The sequence below is a fragment of the Bubalus kerabau genome, chromosome 5 (assembly GCF_029407905.1).
Source record: "Bubalus kerabau isolate K-KA32 ecotype Philippines breed swamp buffalo chromosome 5, PCC_UOA_SB_1v2, whole genome shotgun sequence".
Lineage (NCBI taxonomy): Eukaryota > Metazoa > Chordata > Mammalia > Artiodactyla > Bovidae > Bubalus > Bubalus kerabau.
In genome coordinates this window covers 101,747,745-101,769,711 of record NC_073628.1, presented here as the reverse complement: position 1 = coordinate 101,769,711, position 21,967 = coordinate 101,747,745, and the positions used below count along the sequence as shown (strand labels likewise).

Below are 21,967 nucleotides of genomic sequence, written 5' to 3'. Positions count from 1 at the left end.
TGCAAGTGCCCATCACGCCTGGGGGATGAGGGATTACTTGTATGCCAAAAGGAGTAGTGCCCAGACTCCCACCACCCACACAGCTTCTGCTAACTGCCATACTGCTTCCCGACTTTTCCCCTTATGTTTTTTCTTCACATCGACCTTTTTAAGTTTACTTTAATGTCATCTGAGAGAATTATCTCCGTTAAACTCTGGATTATGACGTACAATTTATATTTTCCTTAAATCAGAGAAAATAATCACACACCATTAAAGTAGAAAGCATCCCTCTGTGAGGCTGGAGCTAAGTCCTCTCTTGTGCCAGCCGTGGTCCCCAAGCTGGGAGCTCCAAGGCCTGTGCTATCTGAGGTGGAGTGTGATTAATGGAAGAAACACATGCAAACACCAGAGGCAAGACCCTTCTCTCTTGGTGGGTCACACTGTCTCTCTTTAGTGACCTCACTGTTCCCCCAAAGGCCCTGCCCTGACCCACAGGTAGCCATTAGACGTCTCGTGGCCATAAGCTCCCAGAGTAGTATGTGACCCTCCGTTAGGACAGTTACCCATTTGACTTTCATTTACCAGTTTGAAAAACACGCGTTGACAGTATTTCGGTAATTTATTATGCAACTTCTTAAAAGTTGAAATTCATACTTCATTAAACACAAGAGCCTAAACTGGGTCAGATGGCAGCATGGCCTCCTGGGGGGAATTAACAAGGAACCAGAGTGTGGGAAGGGACAGCGAGGGTCATTTGTCCTCACCTCCGTGCACAAAGCCGTGCAGGGTGCAGTCGGAAGGCCCCACCAGGTGGATCAAGCTGGACTGGCTGTAGCTCACCGTGTTTGGCTCTGGAATCATGAAGGAAAGAGATTAGGTCACAAGACTGATCGGTTTCCACAGCTGAAGGGGCCCGCAGTGCGACACTGTCCTGATGTTCACATGGTCATTGCCACCACCCTGGGTGGGGTTTCTCTAAGGAACACTGGTCTCAAAATGCTCCAGTCCGTGGGGGGAAGGCTTGAGGATTAATTAGCCTCTTGGATAGTGGGTCGTGATGTCATTTCCTTGGGGACACCAGTGTCCCCAGTGAAGCCCTGCCCTGCCCCATGGGCAGCCACTGACCACCTCTGGGCTATAAGCCCCCAGGATGGGTGTGGCCATCTGTTAGGACACAGTCACCAATCCGACTTTCATGCCCCATTCTGTAAACATTTTAGCAATTTATTACACAGCTTCTCGAAAGCTGCAACTTCGTTAAACACAACAATAGGTAGAGACTCTGAGCCAGACAGAGACACCGCAGGTGTGGGACCCCAGACCCCACTCTGGACTCCGGCTGGCCCTCAGTGCCAACCCGGCCCAAGAGACGCAGCACCGGAAGGGGTGCTGGCTTTTCCTCCTGCGTTCCCCATGCATCTTCCCAGAGCACCAAGCCACCACCCCTCACCCATGTGCCATGGCTGCTGCTGAAAATCTCTAATAAGAGGCTGCACTTAAAAAAAAAGAAGATGAAATAAAGCCCCATCTCCAGAAAGTGACACCATCCCTCAAAACACTGACCCTTCTGACAGGTGTGAGTAATTCAACAAAGAGGCTTCTGGGCAGACCCCCTGCCGGGACTGCTTCCGCCTTCCCAGACCCTTCTGGGAAGGACGGCTGATGCCCATCTGTTTCCTGCCCGGACAGCTGGTGCTCAGAGAGGGTGGCCCCTTCCTGCCCCAGCAAGACGGAGCTGCCGAGGAAGCCAGCCTGCTGGGCCCCTGAATGGCTGAGACACCCTGCGGGTGAAGAAAGGTCCTTCCCATGTTTGGATGTAGACAGAAGAGCCTTTGTAGGAAGTAACGGTGCTCAGGACCCAGGTCGGGTCACCCAGCATTGACAGTTGCCTCTGAGACTCTGCGTTGTTCCTCCACGTGGGATCCCAGGAAGTGTGGTTGTCTGTGGGGGTCTTGAAACAGGAAGATCTGCGTTCCTGTGAGCCGGGGTTTTGAGGACTGACTTCCAAACTCAAGATATTTGCTATTTGTTCTCAAGCCTCCCAACTTAGAGAGATTTAGACTCAAGTTTCGAGCTCGTATGTGAAGTGCCATCTGCTCCGAGAGGGCCCTGCAGGAGGGACTCGACCATGTTGACATGCTCTTGGCTGGGAGGGCCCTCGGCTACGGCAGAGGCCATGAAGCGGCTCCAGCTCGGGAGGTGGGGAGGGCGCGGGGCTCTTATTGTTATCCGCGGTCAGCTTCTTTCTCTGGGGGTTCTGGCGACTGGCCTGCTCTCCGGGCTCCCTGTGTGACCAGCAGAGGCAGGAGCCAGCTGCCATGAGAGGTCCTGGCACCAGCCTCGGGTGGACCCTCCACCTGGGACGTGTCTGAAGCCACAGCCTGTCGCAGTGTCAGAGCTGGTGGAGAATGCCCTGCCGAGAGGCCAGCTCTAAGGACTCTACCCTCCAGCCCACCCACCTGGATGTGGACCCCTCAGGAGCAGGGGCACAAGGATGCCATCTAAAACCAGACAACAGATGGCACGCATAAGTCCATGGCTCAGGGAGAGTGCTCAAGGGCCCCCAGCATCCCCAGGGACTGTGGTCAGCGCAGATGACCCCCGGGAGGAGATGCTTCCTCTCCCAGCTGCCTCCCAGGCCCGGGCTCGTCCAGAACAGTCCAGATCATCGGGGAACCACACTGGGTCTCAAGGAAACATCGCTGGACACACTACCCTGGATGAGAAGGGAGGCCCTGAGAAGGCGCCCAGGACGCTGCCCTGCCCCGTTCCTAATTTCATTCCAAGTGGAGAAGAGCACCCAAAACCCTCTTTCTGCTCAGGAGGAGATCATGGCCCCTGCTGGTCAGGTGCACCCATGGCCACGCCTACTGTGGCCTGGGGCGACTGGGTGGAGGGGCACAGCCTGAGGGCCACAGAGGATACCAGCTAAGTCCCTCTGCCACCACAGCCATCAGAGAAACACTCCAGGGTAGCACTAGCAGCCCACGACACCCCCGATCTTCAAGGACTGTCTCCCTTGGGCCTCTCTCTGCAAAGAACAAAAAGGCACCGAGAGCCACGCAGTACCCTGTGGCGCTTTCTCTGCTTTGTGTCCTGCTCATAAAAAACATCAAAGCAGCTATTTTACAGCATGAATGGAAATGAAAAGCCTCAAATTTGGCCCGCTCTCAGGAACTGCTCTGACCAGTTAAGAGGTCTGCGGCTGGACAATGACAAAAGATTTTTTTTTAAATTTCTAACAATGGAAATAGCACACAAAAATCTTTGTCATGTCAACTATCTACTTATTCAAATGACAAGCCATTTGAAATAACACCAAGTCAAAGAGATGCCCCCCAGTGTTCTATAGTAATGTTTAAAATATCAATTAAGCCGTGTCTACTAATTCAGTGTTCTTGGAACCCGCACTGATGTGCTTTTAACAAGTGAAAACACCAAACTTCTGATGGGAAAGAAAAATGCACACACACCCTCAAGTGCTCCTTCCCTGGGCCATGAGCTGTAACTCTGGGGATTCAGGGGGCTCCAGAGGCTGGGACTGTGCCAGGGGGGTCCACAGTCACCTCCTGTCCCTGGTCACCCTCAGTGGCCTTTCCCCTGTTCTTTACACCCTGTCTCTTAGGGGAACCAGAGAGAAACATGAGATGGGTCTTCAAAGCTCGAGGGCGAGGCACAGACATACAGGGGTCACCTGTGATTGTGACCAGCGCTGCCCTAACAAACAGACGTGGGGCTGGACAGGATGGTGGTCGCTGTCCTTGAGGGTGGCGTGCACACACAGGGCCAGGAGGGAGAACCAGGCAGGCCTGTCTCCTCGCCTGCTTCCCGCCTGGACCACACTTCCCAGCCCCCACAGGAGAGTAAGCAGAAGTGTCCCGACCCAGGGCCAACCCATCGAGCCCCTGACAGAGAGCCTCCCTGCTCCTTCCCCTCCCGAGGTGCCAGGAGCTACCTGACACAGAGGTGGAGCTATGAGGCCAAGGTCCCCACCTCCTGGAGGAGATTCCCCGGATTAGGACTTTACAGGGAATAAACCTCTAGCATTATGCACTAGTGAGTGTAAGCAGCTACCATGGCCTTGACTAATGCGCCTCATCTTTGAACCTGCAATTTCAGAATGATGTCTAGAAACTGACTGAGGTCCCCAGGGCAGCCAGAGAAAAGCACAGACCCCCTCCTCCTTCATGCCCACAGTTGGAACCTGAGGCACAGACAGGCTAAGTCCCCACGGAGCAGAGCTGGGGTCCAAGCCCAGAGGTTCCTTATTCTGCTCCCTCCTCCTCCCCAGGACAAGTGCTGCTGGGAGGTGGGGTGACAGGGCCTGGCCAGACCCCAGGAAGAAGGCTCTCCCATCCAGGGCCAGCCCCCAGTGGGCAAGCACGAAGCACTCTTGTGGGTGGCTCAGAATGGACTGGCCAGCAGGGGTGGTCAGGTACTGGCTGACCTCAGGGAGGCAGGGTCCAGGCCCAGCCCAAGAATGAGGGGATGGTCTGACTCATCAAGACCCCAGCTGTTGAACTTCCCTGGTGGTTCAGTGGATAAGAATCCACCTGCCAATGCAGGGGACATGGGTTCGATCCCTGGTCCGGGAAGATTCCACATGCCACGGAACAACTAAGCCCAAGAGCCACAACTACTAAGCCTGCGTGTGGCAACTACTGAGCTTAGGCACCCTAGAGTCTGTGCTCCACAAGAGAAGCCATGCAGTGAGGAGCCTGAGCACCACAAGGAAGAGTAGCCCCTGCTCACTGCAGCTAGAGAAAGCCCATGCACAGCAACAAAGACCCAGCACAACCAAAAAATAAACAAATAAAAAAAGACTCCGGCTGTCCTAGCAATGGGCACACTGGGGACAGTGGGATCAGACTTCAAGGTGATACTGCTTCAAACCCAAAGGCCAGGGAAGAGGCAGAGCTAATTCCGTCATAAACCTGAGAGCCCCCAGAATGGACGGTGGGTTACAGGACCAGACAGTCCCTACACAGTTAAGGCTGGACAAACGGTCATGAACTGAAGAGTTCAAGGTAACTGTATTTTGTCTTGTCAGATGGAGGAAACACAGTAAGAAAAACTGGGCTTCTAAAAAACTCCCAGACTCTCTGAAAAGACACCTGAAAGATGAACTTGGCCCCTCGCAGGGGTTGCTAGGCAACAGCCACAGAGATGAAATCTGATTCTGACTGCAAAAGTAACAGAGAGCTGCAGATCCAGGGGGACTTGCGGGTGGTGGGGTGGCAAGTCCAGGGTCAAGCCTGCCTCCCCAAGGCGGGGCGGGGGTCCTCCCACAGGGAGGGGCACAAGTGTTAGGAGACCCCAGTGCCAAGTGCACACGGCAGTGCTCAAAAACCCTGCAGAGAATGGATATGTGACTTCTTTAAGAAGTGGTTAAAAGTCAGTCCCTATTGCCGAGAAAGATGCATTTTTATTAGGGCCAGAAAAGGAAAAACTAAAGAGCTTATAAAAATCTATCACAAAAGCTTGAGATTCAGAATGCCATCTTACAGTAATATCACTGGAGAGTATGAGATCCTAAAAAATACTATGTATCAGATTTACAATCAGAGAACGGCAAACAGAAAATAATCTCATGAGCGAAGGAGTTTAAACTGATTGAAAACCCTGAGTAATTTTAGTTTCCCAGACAGTCAGTCAAAGGAGTAAGCCAGGATTAACCCCATGGCCCTCAAAGCCCGAGACTGCCTTCAGCCCCAGCTTCTGTCCCAGCACTGGCCAGCAATCACCCCAGGAGGGGTGGATTCAGCCCTCAGAGGCCAGCCAGCACCTCTTCCCAGCCCCTCTCTTTGCTGCCTTCAGGCTGACACTGCTGCTCCCTTTCTGTCTCTGACAAGGACACTGGTCACTGGATTTGGGGCATCTCAAGATCCTTAACTTGATTCCATCTGCAGAGGCCCCCCTCCGCGAATCAGGGTGCGGTCATAGGGCCCAGAGACTTGGTGTGAGCTGTGTCCTGGGGGGAGGGAGTTGCCATTCAACCTGCTCCAGCCTCTCTTCCAGGAACTCCCCCAACACCAAGTCTGTGTCTTTCTTTAGCCATCGCAGCTCCCCCATGTCCCTCTGTGCCCCTCCTGACCTGTATGCTCACCCACCCTCCTGAAAGCAGAGCCTGGGACTGAGGTCGCTGACCGCCTGTGGCACATGCCCAGGGCCTGGACACACTAGAGTTATCACGAGAGCCTCAATCTCTCCAGCCCAGGCCCTGGAGCTCACTGCGCTCATTAGCGGGAGAGGGGCAGAGCCCAGGGCTCATGGAGCAGCAGCATCGAGTGAGGAAGGGGTGACCTGGGGCCGGTCCTCAGACAGCAGGCAAGGGCCGGATCAGGAGCCACACCACCCGCACGCAGGACCCGTGAGGTGTTGCTCTGGGATCCAGCACGGAACACAGACACTCACCCCGGGAGCCCGGCCAACACGGAGAGAGGACACACAGCCCACGCTCCAGCAGGAAGATGCGGTCAGGTGTGCGCAGAGGAGGGTGACGTGCGACACCAGGCCAAGGCCCCGAGGCCCAGCCCTGAATCTGTTCCATCAGGGACTCGGGGGACAGCCTCCCTTACCTATCGGGACTGTGGACGGAGGTTTTGTTACCACCGCAGCCCTCCAGGCACTAGGAGGAAGACTGGAGGAAGCAGCCGTGAGGAGCCGAGCCTGGTAGAGTTCTCTGCGCCCCAAGCTGTCTGGGCGCTGAGTCCGTCTACTGAACCCACGTCTGGGCAGTGGGCCCAGGAAGAACAATGTGGGAAATGCTGCTGCCATCCTGTGGTTTTTTTCTTGGCTGTGTTGGGTCTTCCTTGCTTTCTGTGTCTGCTTTTCTCCAGTTGTGATGTGCGCGCTTCTCATTACAGCGGCTTCTCTTGCGGAGCACAGGCTGCAGGTGCACAGGCTCAGTAATCGCAGCGCACAGACTCTAGGCTGCTCAGGGGGTTCAGTAGTTATGGCTCCTGGGCTTTGGAGCACAGGCTCAACAGTTCTGGCTCACAGGCTTTTACTTGCTCTGCGGTATGTGGGGTCTTCTCGGATCAGGGATTGAACTTGCGTCCCCTGCATTGGCAGGTGGATTCCTATTCACTGTGTCACCAAGGAAGTTAGCCATTCTGTCTTTTGCATGAGCTGGAAATCCCACCAAAAACGCACTCCAGGTAAACTAGAGGGACAAACTCTTCGTGGCCAGGTGTGCATCCCTCTGCTCAGGCAGCGGGGCCCCTCCTCTCGGGGGGCCTCCCGGTCAGCGCTCCATGGCAGCAGATACACCAAGGCCTTCAGGGTTGTCCCCCAGCACCATGGTCAGCTGTGCCACTTGGACAGGGCTTGCAAGATGCAGGGTCAAAGGGACGGTGCCCCACAAGACAACACCTGGGGACGCACTGGCCCCAGCAAGACAACGCTCATGAGCAGGCCTCGCCGCCCCGGCCCCCAGACTGCAGCCCGGCTCCTACCTGGGTTCAGGACGGGCTGGATGATGTCCCCATTGCGCCACTTGGTCTCCATGCGCTCCAGCTTCTGGGCCTCGTAGCGCTTGCGGCCCTCCTCCTCCTGCTCCTGCCGGGAGTACTGCGGGGCAGGGCAGGGTGGGAGAACGGGAGAAGGTCAGGCCTGGTCCCTAGGTCGCCTCCCATGTGCCCCGCCTTCCTGCAACTGAAACTATCTCTTCTTTCTCGGACAATACACACTCGATATAAATAATGAAGACACAGAGGAGGGGGAAATACCACGGAGACCTCCCTGAGCAAGAGAGTCTGGGTCAGATGTTTGAGTGACGTCCTCTCTGGAACTGCTTTTCTGCCCATGTGTATAAAAGGTTCTGCCGTGCTGTACATGAAGCTCAAAAGTCACAGCCTTCCCTCCTCGCATGTATCATCCTGCCATAATTTATGTGATGGATCCATAATATCTGGACACTTAGTCTGCTCCCAGTTTTTCACCATTAAAACATCATACTGATAATCTCAGCCACTTTCCATGTTATATATAGCTGCCCCAGTCCTTCCTAGACACAGAACTAGTGAGTCGGGGAGCCCCAGAAAGGCTGCCCCGAAGACCAAGAGAGGAGCAGGCAGGTCCCCGTGTGCCCTAGACACTGGGCAGCCTCACTCCATTGACTCCCAGCCATTCAAGCAGGCTGCTGGTGTATAAGGAACACCCACCAAAGCTCTCCTGATGGATCATGGGTATTCTGATCCAAGAAGGTAAATATAAACGTGAAAATAAAACATGGCATAATGGAGAATGCTGCATCCTCTGGTGCCCATTGCGCTAGGGCCCAGTGCAGGCAACACCCTCTGTCCCGGGATCCACTGGGGAGGTCTGGGGTCCTCAGGGCCTCGCTGCTGACCCCCGCCTGGCCACTCTCCTGACGGGCTCTGACCTCTGCCCTTCCATCCATTCCACTTGCATCTCCCGCTCAGCCAGTGGAGAAGCAGCTGGGCTCAGGGCCCTGCGTGCTCCTCTCTGACCCTACAATTTCAGACCTTCTTTCAAAAGCTGGTTTTAAATATCTTGCTTTTCTTGCAAGTGGCTCAGCTGCAAAACCACCCAAGTCTGAACACATTCAACGGCTTCATTACCATCATCTTGGGCTTGAGAGTCCATCTCTGAAGGAGGCTTTGATGGGAGTCGGGTGGTATGTCCCAAAGAAATAAAGCATGGTGGGTGTGGAGAGCACCATGGAGCCCCTAGCCTCTCCCTCCATAAACAGATGATCCCTCACGTCCCACCACACAGAGCAAGGCCTCCAAGAGTGGAGACTGTGCTGTGCCTTTCTAGGAAAGCTGAAGGACAACTTACGTGTCCTCAAGAAATGCCTTTAAAGAGATTTTTTAAAAAAGAGCCAACCTCCCCAGGCTAATAAATCCTCATGTCCAGCAGGATCATGAGACCTCTGCACTCACATGGGGCTGACAGGGGTCCCGGCTCTGACACCAGCCACAAGGACCAAGAAAACGTAGCCTCTTCACAAACCAACGCCTCCTGCTGACTCAAAATCTGGGGACACATCATGAAAGCATACTCTCGATGGGCTGACACCCACTCATCCCCAAGGGCTCATCAGACTCAGCTGACTCGAAGCAGAAGACTGCCCAAACATTCCAGGCAACAGTCTGAGTGAGCCTTTTGACTCAAGCTCACATTGACACACCAATAAAAACCAGAGTCCACTCTCCAGTGCTCCCCTAGCCTCTTGGGGGCCACAGCTGTTCCCAAGCCACCAGAGGTCTCTTGATTCATCACAGGGTCACCAAGGTCCCTGGTCCCTGGGGGATGAGGTGGAGCATAGTGACGAAGTCCTCGCTGAGTGACACCACAGGGGACAGCTGGGCTTCCCCAGGAAGAGGCACTCATGTGGTCGATCCACACACACACATGTACATGTGACAGCAGTGTGTGTGCACGTGTGCGATGTATGCTCTGTGAGACATCTATGTATATGTATGTGTGGGATGTATGTATGATCAACGTAACATACCTGCATGTGTGAGACACTTAAGATACACACACACAGGCAAAGTGACGTATGCACTCACTAAATAACCACTATCAGTGTGGGGTCGGCTAGAGGAGGCTAGCAGGACCTAGGAAGCCTGACGATCAAGCTCCCAGCACCTGAGTGTCCATGCTCCTGGGAGTCAGAGCCAGGCTTTCCAGGACTCAGATGGGCTGTGCCCCGGAAAACAGCAGACCCATATGTGGAGTCAAGCGAAGGCTTGTACATGGGCCTAGCACATGTTGGGGGGAAGAAAACGCAAATATTAGCAACGGCTGCAGCTGTAAGCCACACAGCTTCTCCCATCTGGAGCTCTCTCTGTACCCAGTGGAACACTTCCAACACCCCCTGCAACATGGGCAGGGTTGATATTTATGTCTCATCAAACCCGGCTAAACAAAGGGAATGGGAAGCAGGGGGCCCACGCCAGGATGTGGGAGGGAAAGCGGGGGACGAGAGGGGTGACGTGCAGAGCTGCCCTGTCCCCGTGGGGAGGGGGACAGGAGCCAGCAGAGCCCGATGTTGCTTGCCCCTCCCCTGCTGGCTAAAAACCCACCAGCTCTCAGCACCCAGGCCTACCCCACTCCCTGCCTCCAGGAGCCAGAAGGAAGCAAAAGCTGATGTGCCTGGCCCAGGAATCTTTCTTCAGCAGCAACCCCTGAAGACGTATCACGTGACTACTGAAGCCAGAGATAAGGCCTGCTGGAGACTTGTAAAACTGTGTAGCATCTGAAAATTAAATCTAAAAGTTAAATAATAGTGTTTTGAGTGTTTACATGAGATGTGGCTAATTTAACATCAAGCGCTTAGTGGGAAAGATGAAACCGAGGATAAGCACACTTGTACTTTCTAAAGAGACAGTCACTGAGCCTCAGACTCACACCTGCTTCTTGGGTCTTAAAACCCCTCAGTCAGTGCTGCTTGAAAATGACAAAATGGTCAGCAGCAGAGAGAGCAGCTCCAGGAAGAACGTGGTGGGCGGGGGTCAGAGGGGGACGTAGGTGGTGCAGACAGGGAGGGAGGAAGAGATGGAGAGAGAGAGAGAGTGGGCTGGACTGAAGGCCAGTGTTCTGGCTTCAACAGCAGCCTGTCAGAATTCCTGTCCACCTGGGACTCAGCATGTGACCTATCTGGGAACTAGGGTCTGTGCAGGAATAATTAGTTAAGACACGTGCACTCGTGTGCGCACACACACACACAAACGGAAAGGCAGCCAGGTGACCGCATAGGCAGAGCCTAGAGGGATGCGATCACAGGTCAAGGAACGTCTGGAATGTCTGAACTAGACGACACGGGAAGGATCACCCCTAGCTCAGAGCCTCTGGCAGGAGCACAGCCCAGCCGGTACTGTGATTCTGTACTTCTGGCCTCAGAACTGGGAGAATGAACTGCAGTTCGAGCCCCTAGGCTATGTCACAGGGGCTCCCGGGAAACTCAAACAGATGGGACATGTGGGAATCTGGCCCCGAGCACCTGCCCTCTCCTCACATGTGGAGGGACAGGCAGCCCGGAGCTGTGGACACCACCACCCTGCCCTCATGGTACCAAACCCAGGACTACCAACCAGATGCAGACCAAGGTCTGAGCACCCTTCCCGGTCCATGTGGAGAGAACGCCTGTCACCAGGAACGCTGTTTAAAAGTCTAGACTTAAGGGCAGCTGGAGCCCAGAAGCTGAGTGGCCCTCCCCCAACTCCCCAGGGCCTTGACTGGGCAGGCAGCGTGCTGGTCAGACATGAGCTATGGGCTGGGAGCCCGTCCCCCCCGGCAAGATGACAGGGAGCAAGCCCCCACTGCCCTAGGCCTATGGGCGTCGGGGGACACGACAGAGAGTGGGAAGAGCCTGTGGTAGGGGGGCAAGGAGGAGGAGACTAGGGAGTGCTCCTCTGTGAGTGCAATACAGTCCCTAACTGCCTGGGTCCCCACTTTACTGTTTCTTAGAAGTTTCTCCTCCGGACATCTCGGCCACAGAAAAATGCTCCCTGCAGGGGCAGACACGACTAAGCCAGGCCCAGGCCTCTCTGAGAACTGCTCCTTGCAGGGGTGAGAGCAGAGCACCCGGCCTCCAGGGAGAGTGGGTCACAGATGTCCTTGGAACATCCAGGGGTGGGGGAACCACAGGAGGAGGGGTGGGGCGCTGTGAGGGGAGGAGTTAAACCCCTCTATCAGCCTAATCGCCCCCTCGGAATGCCTGCCTACCGAGCCTGCCTGCAGTGGGGCACCTGGGCATGAACAAGACGAAGTCTCTTCATGTACAGATGTGTCTGTCCAGAGAAAAACCCAAACGAGAGAAACCAAGGAAGGAAGTGGACATGGCGGGAGAGAGAGCAGGGCTGAAACAGAGATGTCTCAGCCTGTCTCCCCAGGACTGTGGTATACCCTAGACTGGCCACCTGCACAGTCCTGTTGCCCATCTTGCCTCTGACCAGGGCCCTCCAAGAGGGGTCTGATATCCACAGGGCCCAGGCCAGCCGCTCTGGCCTTCTCTGCATGAAGGGTTGTCCCTCCCCCTATGCCTCTAAACCTCCTAAGACTTGGTCCCCCCTGCCCCTGCCTGAGAAAAGTGGGCAGGGTCTCCTTACCACAACCGGAGGCACCTCCAGGACCTTGTCCACATTCTTCAGCGACAGGGGCACGTACCACAGGGTGGCCTTATTGGTCAGCTTTTTGGTACCTTCAAAGAAGAAAGACATGTGAGGAATGTCCTGGGAGCCAGCAGGGCGGCAGGCAGGGCCAACGCCACCTCTGGCCCCCACCCCCAGGCCTCCTTCAGCCTCGAGGTGCAAGTGTGGGCACAGACTAGGGGGAAGCGTGGGCCCCAGCTGGGGAACCCCCACCCCAGCATGCGGCCCCGCCCCAGATGCGGCCCCAGCTGGGGAACCCCCGCCCCAGCAATGAGGCTGCTGGGAAGACTTCAGATCTTCTGGTCTAAGCTGGGGGGCCTGCCGGCTTTCTAGGACTTTCTAACTCAGAAGGCCCACATCTGGAGGGTGCCAACTCCAGGCAGGCCTCCAAGGAGCCTCCAGAGGGAGGGGGAGGGAAGGGCTAGGCTGGGGTGGGGTAGGCAGATTGGCCTCAGCCTCCTCCCAGGGAAAAGCAGGACAAAGCCAGGCTGGGCCCCATCTCCACCGAGAGATCCCGGCTGACGGATCTCATGGAAGAAGGCCCCACTGAGGAACTGGACATCACGACACACAGAACAGGAACGTCCTCTGAAGGACCCATCCACTGTCGTAAAGGCCACTGAGAAGAGCTCTGGGTGGGCAGGAGGCAGCTCATGGATGTGAGGCTGAGGGTCGTGGAGGCGGGGCCAAGGGCACAGCCAGAGTACAGCCCACCCCACACCAGGTCCCCCTTCCCGGTGCGGGGGCCACACCAGGCACAATTGGGGGGACTCAGCCTCACTCCAGATGCTCCCACGTCGGGGCTCACAGAGTGCTGTGAGCTGCTGGCTTCGGCTCTGGGGTGAACAACAAGAAACAGAACCCTCTCTGGGCACCAAGCCTGGCCTCAGGGCAGAGTGGGGCTCGCAGGGCAGGAGGGCTGTCCGGGCTGAATATCACGGGCCAAAAGAGCCCAGAGATCCCTGGGTCCACACCCCTCACTTGTGCAGGAGGACACTGAAGCCCAGAGAAGTCAAGGGGCTTGCCTAGGTTCATACAGAAGCTGAATGCCTCCCAGACCCCATAATTTCAGAAAAGTATTAATGTTTGTGAGGATGCCTGTTAAAAGTTGCCTCTTTGACGTGGAAGATTGCATGTAGCAGAGAACAGGAGAACTTCAGGACAGAGAGTAAGTAGAATAGAGGAAGCAGCCTGGGGGCCTGGCCCTAAATGCCTCCTACCAGTTCCTCTGACCTGCCCCCTCAAGGCGATCCTGGGGCCTCCGTTTTTTCCCTTAAACTAGACCAAAGGTCCAGGCCGAGCCCCAGCAGGTCAGAAAGAAAGAGGGCGAGGCCCATCAGGACGTTTCCACAGCACCACCAGGATCACAGGCAAACAACATGGAAAAATATCTTCACTGCTCTGTGATGGAGAGTGATTCTGACAACCTGCTCTGGGGAGTAAAGATTTCCTGTCGGACTCAGCTAGAGCCAGCCTGATGGCCCGTTTCCACGGAAACGCCGAGTGGCCCTCCTCCAAACCCAAACGAACACCATGGAGCAAATGAGGCAAAACACTCGAACTGTGCTTTCTCTATCATTCAATAAAACCACCAAAAGACAACGGCAGCACTGAAAACATTTATTCTGAAATTCTGAGGCTCCCAGCCATTTTCTGGAGCGCTTCGCGGCAATCACATCCCAGTGAGCTTAATATTTTGACAGTTGCCAGAGATGAATGAGCAAAGGTTTGCTGGTTGTCTGCCTGGGCGCGTGCTCGCCAGGCTGCCTCTTGAAGGCGGCACGGCCCCGAGTGAGGGGGACGCGCAGAACGGGGGCCCTGCCTCCAAGGGCTGTGAAATACAGAGACGGCATGCGAGCAGCCTCCTGGCTCAGCCTCGTCACCTGTTTGTCTGTGCAGCCTGGTCTCCCCACCTGGCCGTGTTCAAAGCCCCTCCGGGCAGCCCTGTTCTGGACCAGGCAGCCACACGGCCTGCCCTCACATCCCAGCGGACACGCAGGCAGAGATGCATCAAGGCAGGAAGACCTTGAGACACAGGGTCCCAGGATAAGAGAGACTCACACAGACCCAAACATGGAAAGATGGACAGAGGATGACAGAGATACTGACATTGTGCCAAGACCCAGAGGGGGACCCGGATGTGAGATCAAGGTGGGAGGAGGGTGCCCGGACCTGCAGCAGGGGCTCGTGGGCAAGGCAACGAAGCCATGGAGAGAAGACGCAGCCCCAGGGCGTCAAGTGTCCACATCCACCCCGTGATCCGGCCTCGGGTTTCTCCCACGGCCTCGGCCCTCCCCCGTGTCAAAAAGCTGGGCAGTGCTGGCCAGCCCCTCCTCCACTGGGCCTCTGTCCGCATCACATGCCCACAGCCTGCCCGCTGTTCTGGGAGGCTGTGCTCTGCATAGCCACTTCTATCCTCGGGGCAGCTTAGACTCTGTGTGCCCACCCTTCAGGGCCAGGGCAGCTGGGGATTCTGTGTGTGTGTGGGGGGGGGGGGGGGGAGGGGAGGGGGGCGGCCGAGGGGGCGCGTGGAGAGCATCCTGACCACGAAGCTGGGGGTTTCGTGTCGCTAGCACGGGCACTGGGTGAGCACTGCCCACTCTTGCCCACAGAGGGAGGGTCCTGCAAAGAAAGAAGAAAGCGGGCTGGAGCGCTTCGTTCTAGACAGCGCCCCCTGCTGGCTTCCTCTCAGCACAGGAGCGACTCCACTCCTTCCTTCCTTCATCAGTGACTGAGTCCCTGTCCATCATGAGCCAACGGAAGCTGCAGGGGCAGGGGACATGCCAATTCCCCTCAGACATCAGCAGTCCAGCACCAGCCTCCTCGGCCTCCCTCTGCAGACACCCAGGCTGGTCACCAGGCAGTTGGCAGCATCCCCCTGATTTTGACAACCAAGTGTGTCCCCTTGAGAACCATCTCTGGTGGGAGGAGCCAAGATCCCAGGATCCCTGCCACTTGGCAGAGGTGAGCTCCAGTCTGAAAGCCCAAGAGGCCCCCTGTCCCCTGCCTCTTGTCCCCACTCAGTGTGATGCCATTCTGTTCACGGGCTTCCTCCCTGGCCAAAGCCTCTGTTGTGCAGAAAGGGGGCCTGGATGACAGGAATCTGTAAAGCAGGCCCCTACCCTGTTTTGAGACACCAGAAAATTGCGATGAAAAAACCAGCACTGCTGAAAACATTATCGACTACGTGTGAATTTCAAGAGAAGCAGGGAGTGCAGCCAGCCATTTCCTCCCTTGGGTCCTGAGCGGGGAGACTCTACTCCCATCTCGGGCCAGGAGAGCAGGACTAGGTCACTGTGGTGGGGGTGGGCATGGGGGAGGCAGGTGGTGGGGGGATGGTGGGCTGCTAGCCCATGTGGGAAGTCAGGACCAGAGGACCCCTTTCTGTGCCGCAGCCTGAGACCAGCATCCAAGGTCTCTTGATGCCGGAGCTGCCCGGAACACAGAGCTCAGGCCACAGATCAGGACATGGGGCACAAGCCAGCTGACCACTCCCCTGCCCCAGGTTCTGCCTCAGCTGCACCATTCACTATGCGGCGGCTGGGGCTGCTGCAGTCATCAGAATGTTCTAGATGGGTAACTGAGCGCCTGGCCTGTGTGGGGGAGAAGCCTGGAGCCCCATGAAGATCTCTGAGCACAGCACTCTGCAGGCAGCCATGGCTGAGGGTGGGGTGTTGGAGGAGGGGCAAGGACCCAGGCAGCTCCCTCCCCTAGAGCCAGCAGGGCCTCTCCTCTGGGCGGGACACCGGGTGGGCTGGGATGAAGAGCGGGGCAGCGAGGGCACCAAGGAGGCTGCCTGCCTCATGAGCATCTCGGTTATAAAAAGCAGCGACTGAACGGGAGCCACACTCCCCTGCAGCGCCCAGTGGGGGTAGGAAAAAGGGTTTCCATGGTTACCACTCTGAGGAAGAGAATATTCAGATCAAACCCGAGTCAAAGGTTCACCCAGTGAGCACCAGCCTGGCTTGCAGGGGCCCCCAGGGAGCAGAGCAAGGGCCAGGCCAGCGTACTCCAAGGAGCAGTGAGGGGCCGGGAACGGGGGGTGGCCACTGGGTGCACATAAGCAGGGCTGGAAGGTGGCTGGTGCCCTCCTAGCCCGCTGCCACCCCTCTGCCCAGACCAGTTGGCTGCCAGCCCCTACCCCAGGAAGGCAGAGGGGAGGGGGGCCGCACACCCGGCTCATTGCCTAACTACGCCCATGCCCCCGTTTCCCATCTGCAGAGCAAGGACGCAGACGTAGCTGCCCACAGGTGGAGATGGGAATGCAGGGAGGTCATCCTGGTGTCAGGATGAGCCAGGAGCCACGGCTGCTGCGCCTGCCCCATGGCCCCCGTCACTGCATGCAGACATCACCTGTGAGGATGTTCTCAGACATCACGTGCACCTGCACCTCGACCGAGTGCTTGGAGGTGTAGGTGATCTCCGCGCTGACGTGCGCCACCTCGCCGATGCACATGGGCGACAGGAAGTCCGTGCGCTCCACCCGGGCCAGCGCAGCCACGCAGCGCTCCTGCAAAGACCAGAGGCGGTCAGTCGTCCCAAGGCCCCACCCTGGACATGGTCCCCTAAAATGACCCTGGGTTTTTTCCCCATGGTTACAGTAAAGCAAGTCATGGGACTTCCCTGGCAGTCCAGGGGTTAGGACTCCGCGCTTCCACTGCAGGAGGCATGGGTTCAATCCCCTGGCCAGGGAACTAAGACCTCACATGCTGTGTGGCATGACCAAAGAAACAAAAGGTTTTTTTAAATAAAGAATAAACTAGAGCAAGTTACTGTCAGCATACCCTCCTAAATGCAAAACCAGGAGGTGAAGCACTGCCTGGGGGCAACAGGGCAAAGCTGTTGATACAGGTGATCCTGGTGATGGGATGCCAAGCACTTCTCTTTCCTGACTTTTCTACAAAGGATACGTAGTACTTGCATAACGGAAAGTGAAAAAAGGTGTACATATTCGTTATGGAAAACTTGGGAAGTACAGAAAAGTAGACAGAGCAGGGAAAATTCACCCCTGGAGACAACCACGCCTTCTACTTTGGGATCTTTCTTTCTAGGTTTTTTGTCCCAAAAATACAGGCTTTACTGGTTCACTTGTCTGCCTGGCTTCTCGTTTTGCAGTTTGAGGCATATAGTTGACACTCGTAGTCATGCATAATTGTCACTTATACTCACCTATGGTTGTCATATATAATCTCACCTAGCTGTGTATATGCTAAATATCCACTTTCACAATCTGCTTTTTTCATTCAACAGGAAGAAAAATAACCTGCCCATGTTATGACAAGCTCTTAGCAATCACATCTCTTTTTAAAAAATGTTCTTTATCCTTTAAATACACAACCCATTTTCATGACTCAAAACTCAAAAGGAACAAGAAGGCTTACGTCCCTGGCCATGAGGGGAACCCTTGGGAGCTCACGCTTCATGAAAATGAGGGACTCAACTCCTCCTTCCTTTTCTTAACACTTTCTACGGCTGCCATTTCGCAATACTCCACTGCAAGGATATTTTTTTAATGGCCAAACTGAGTATTCTTCTATTAGATTTGGGTCAACCTCAATTGCTTCTTATTATGAATAACCCTGTGAGGAGCTTTTTTTTTATTTAAATCATTTTTGGTCCTGGGGATGGTTTTCTGGGCAGAAGCAAACACACACCTCACCAAGTGTTCCCACAGTGCTTCTCAATAGGGCCGAGTGCTCGCCGGGCCCCAGCACCTCTCCACACCAGCACTGAGAATCAGTTGTTTTTTGTTTTTTTGGCCTCACTGTGCAGTGTACAATTTGTGGGATCTTAGTTCCTCAAGGCCCTTGGCAATGAAAACAAGGAGTCTTAGGACTTCCCTGGTGGTCTTGTGGCTAAGACTCCAAGCTCCCAACACAGAGGGCCTGAGTTTGATCCCTGGTCAGGCAACTAGATTTCACATGTCGCAACTAAGAGTTCACATACCACAGCTAAAGATCCTGAGCGCCACAACCAAGACCTTGTGCAGTCAAATATATATATAGACATATATATGTATATACAAAAGAAAGTGTGTTGGAAAGAGTTTTAACCACTGGACGCCAGAGGACTCCTGGAAATCAAGTTTTTGTAGGTTCAGTTTTTATTGAGGTAGCATTGGTTTATAGGGCTTCCCAGGTGGTAAAGTGGTAAAGAATCCACTTGCCAATGCAGGAGATGCATGAGACATGGGTTCAATCCCTAGGTCAGGAAGATGCCCTGGAGGACGTGGCAGTCAACTCCAGCACTCTCGCCTGGAGAAGCCCATGGACAGAGGCACCTGGCAGGCTGCAGTCCACAGGGCCACAAAGAGTCGGGCATGACAGACACGCACTGATTTATAACACTGCATGAGTTTCACGTGTACAATGTTCTGTTTCTACTTCTGCACACCCTACAGCGAGCTCACCACCAAGAATACAGCTTCCATCCATCACTGAGCAATGACCCCTTCACCCACATTGCTCCTGCCCCCCTCTACTTCGCCCCTTCCTCTCTCTAGTAAGCAGTTGTCTGTCCTCTGTATCTACATGCTTGTGTTTGGTTTGTTCATGTATTTTTTGTTTCTTTCTTTTTTATATTTCACCTCTGGGTGAATCACAAGGTATCTGTCTTTCTCCATCTGACTTATTTCACTTAGCTAACACCTTCCTGGTCCATCCATGTTGTTGCAAATGGCAAGATTCCATCTTTCTTTATGTACAACATTCCACAGTATACATATATATACACCACAACTTCTTTCTTTTTATTTCAGTTGGGCTGTGCAGCTTGCAGGATCTTAGTTGCCCAACTAGGAATCAAACCCGGGCCCTCAGCAGTGAAATTGCAGAGTCTTAACCACTGGACTTCCACAGAATTCCCCACAATTTCTTTACCTATTCATCCATCAGTGGACACTTAGGTTGTCTTAGGTCTCAGCTATTGGAAATAATGTTGCCACGAACAAGGGGGTGCAAATACCACTTCCAATTAGTTTTTTCATTTTCTTTGGATAAACACTCAGAAGTGGAATAACTGGATCATGTGTGTGTGCGTGCTAAGTCGCTTCAGTCGTGTCTGACTCTTTGAGACCCCATAGACTGTATGTAGCCCACCAAGCTCTTCTGTCCATGGGATTCTCCAGGCAAGGATGTTGGAGTTGCCATTCCCTTCTCCAGAGGATCTTCCCAACCCACGGATCAAACCCACATCTCTTACGTCTCCTGCATTGGCAGACGGGTTCTTTACCACTACACCACTTGGGAAGCCCATCAGTTTTAACCTCTATGCTCTTTTCCACAGGGGCTGCACCAGTTTACATTCCTACCAGCAGTGTGCAAGGATCCCTTTGTCTCCACATAGGACTTCCTATCTGTTGTCTTTTTGATGACAGCCATTCAGGCAGGCGTGAGCTGGCATCTCATGGTTCTGATCTGCATTTCCCTGATGATTACTGATGGTGAGCATCACTTCACACGCCTGCTGGCCATCTGCACGTCTTCACTGGAAAAATGTCTATTCAGTTCCTCTGCCCATTTTTTAAATGGGTTGTTTATTTTTTGCTGTTGAGTTGTAATAGTCCTTCATATATCATGGAATCAGCTTCCTTTTCAATCCACATTAACCAAATGACACTAAAGATAGTCCTATGTTTGATCTTCACTGCCAATCACAGCACCCAGCACTTTTACGACTTTCTATCAGAATCAAGAAACCAGCCGGCTTTTTGAGGACACTGGGCGTACTGGCACAGGTACCCCTGGGCTGGCTAGGCAGCTCCCGAGGGTCTGTGCATCCCGTGCCAGCTCCAGGCTTCACTTTGGCAGCTGGTCCTCACAGCACCCTCCTGCGGGCCTGGAGACGTCGGGCCCACAGGTGACAGTTCGAGCCCTGGTGTGTCTGCACCCTTCCCACTGGCCACCTGTCACCACCCACAGCAGCGAAGTACAGCTCTCCCACCTGTGTGAGAACTCATCTGACACCTGGCGAACAGGCCAATCCCCAAGCCCGCCCCAAACCCACAGAACAAGCCTCTCGGGAGGAATGCCGGGGACCCCCATGTCCACCCCTTCCCAGGACAGCCTCAGACAGGCAGGAGTCTGTTCCTATAAAGGTCCTGGAGTCAGGCCCCAGAGCAGCGACGCAGCAGGGGCTGTGCAGGCAAGCACAGCATGTGGGTTCACCCTCTGATTCAAGGGGGGCCTGTCCCTTCCACCCCCACCCCACCCTTCCTTACCCGCCCACAGTCACATCACCCCTGAGGCTGAAACAACCTGAGGGAACTGCTGGGCGTCCAGCCCTCAGTGCATTTGTGGGGCTACAGCACCACTCGCTGGCACAAAGTGGAAAAGGCAAGAGCTGAGAGAGCCAGGCAAGAATGAGGGCACAGCCTGAGGGCCCCTTCTGGAACTCTCCAAGCTCTGCCGGCAAGAGGCTGCTATGAAGACCTACAAAATCTTCTAGAACTAACACCAAAAAAAGATGTCCTTTTCATTATAGGGGACTGGAATGTAAAAGTAGGAAGACAGATACCCAGAGTAACAGTCAAGTTTGGCCTTGGAGTACAAAATGAAGCAGGGCAAAGGCTAACAGAGTTTTGCCAAGAGAACACACTGGTCAGAGCAAACACCCTCTTCCAACAACACAAGAGACGACTCTACACTTGGACATCAACAGATGGTCAATACCGAAATCAGACTGATTATATTCTTTGCAGCTGAAGATGGAGACGCTCTATACAGTCAGCAAAAAAAAAAAAAAAAAAGACTGGGAGCTGACTGTGGCTCAGATCATGACCTCCTTATTGTAAAATTCTACTTAATTGAAGAAAGCAGGGAAATCCACTAGACCATTCAGGATTGATCTAAATCAAATCTCTTACAATTATACAGTGGAAGTGACAAATAGATTCAAGGGATTAGATCTGATAGAGTGCCTGAAGAACTATGGACAGAGGTTCATAAGAGGCTGGACAGGAGGTGGTGACCAAAACAATCCCCAAGAAAAAGAAATGCAAAAAGGCAGAATGGTTGTCTGAGGAGGACTTACAAATAGCTGAGAAAAGAAGAGAAGCAAAAGACAAATGAAAAAGGGCAAGATATATCCATGTGAATGCAGAGTTCCAAAGAATAGCAAGGAGAAATAAAAGAAGCCTTCTTTCGTGAACAATGCAAAGAAAGAGAGGAAAACAATAGAATGGGAAAGACCAGAGGTTTCCTAAAGAAAATTAGAGATACCAAGGGAAGATTTCATGCAAGGATGGGCACAATAAAAGATAGAAACAGTGAGGACCTAACAGAAGCAGAAGAGATTAAGAAAAGGTGGCAAGAATACAAAGAACAGTACAAAAAAGGTCTTATTGACATGGATAACCATGATGGTGTGGTCACTCACCTAGAGCCAGATATTTTGGAGTATGAAGTCAAAATGAGCCTTACGAAACATTACTACAAACAAAGTTAAGGGAGATGATCAAATTCCAGCTGAGCTATTTCAAATCCTAAAAGATGATGCTGTGAAAGTTCTGCACTCAATATGCCAGCAAATTTGGAAAACTCAGCAGTGGCCACAGAATTGGAGGTCAGTATTCATCCCAATCCCAAAGAAGGACAATGCCTAAAAATATTCAAACTACCACACAATTGCATTAATTTTATATGCTAGCAAGATAATGCTCAAAATCCTTCAAGCTAGGCTTCAACAGTATGTGAACTGAGAACTTCCAGGTGTATAAGCTGGATTTAGAAAAGGCAGAGGAACCAGAGATCAAATTGCCAACATCCACTGGATCACAGAAAAAGCAAGAGAGTTCCAGAAAAACATCTACTTCTGCTTCACTGACTACGCTAAAGCCTCTGACTGTGTAGATCACAACAAAC

At 53.8% G+C, this 21,967-nt stretch overlaps 1 protein-coding gene across 5 annotated transcripts in view; it reads right to left on the bottom strand.

The window, feature by feature from the left end:
* Positions 1–21,967, bottom strand: part of ACOT7 (acyl-CoA thioesterase 7) — a 110,089-nt gene that overhangs the window by 32,812 nt on the left and 55,310 nt on the right. For all 5 annotated transcript variants that reach the window (XM_055582444.1, XM_055582442.1, XM_055582445.1 and 2 more), the window contains exons 3-6: positions 16,461–16,617; positions 12,066–12,157; positions 7,440–7,554; positions 747–833 (exon numbers count right to left, since the gene is read on the bottom strand). In XM_055582444.1, coding sequence (XP_055438419.1) covers positions 747–833; positions 7,440–7,554; positions 12,066–12,157; positions 16,461–16,617 — 451 coding nt within the window. The remainder of the gene's footprint in view (positions 1–746; positions 834–7,439; positions 7,555–12,065; positions 12,158–16,460; positions 16,618–21,967) is intronic.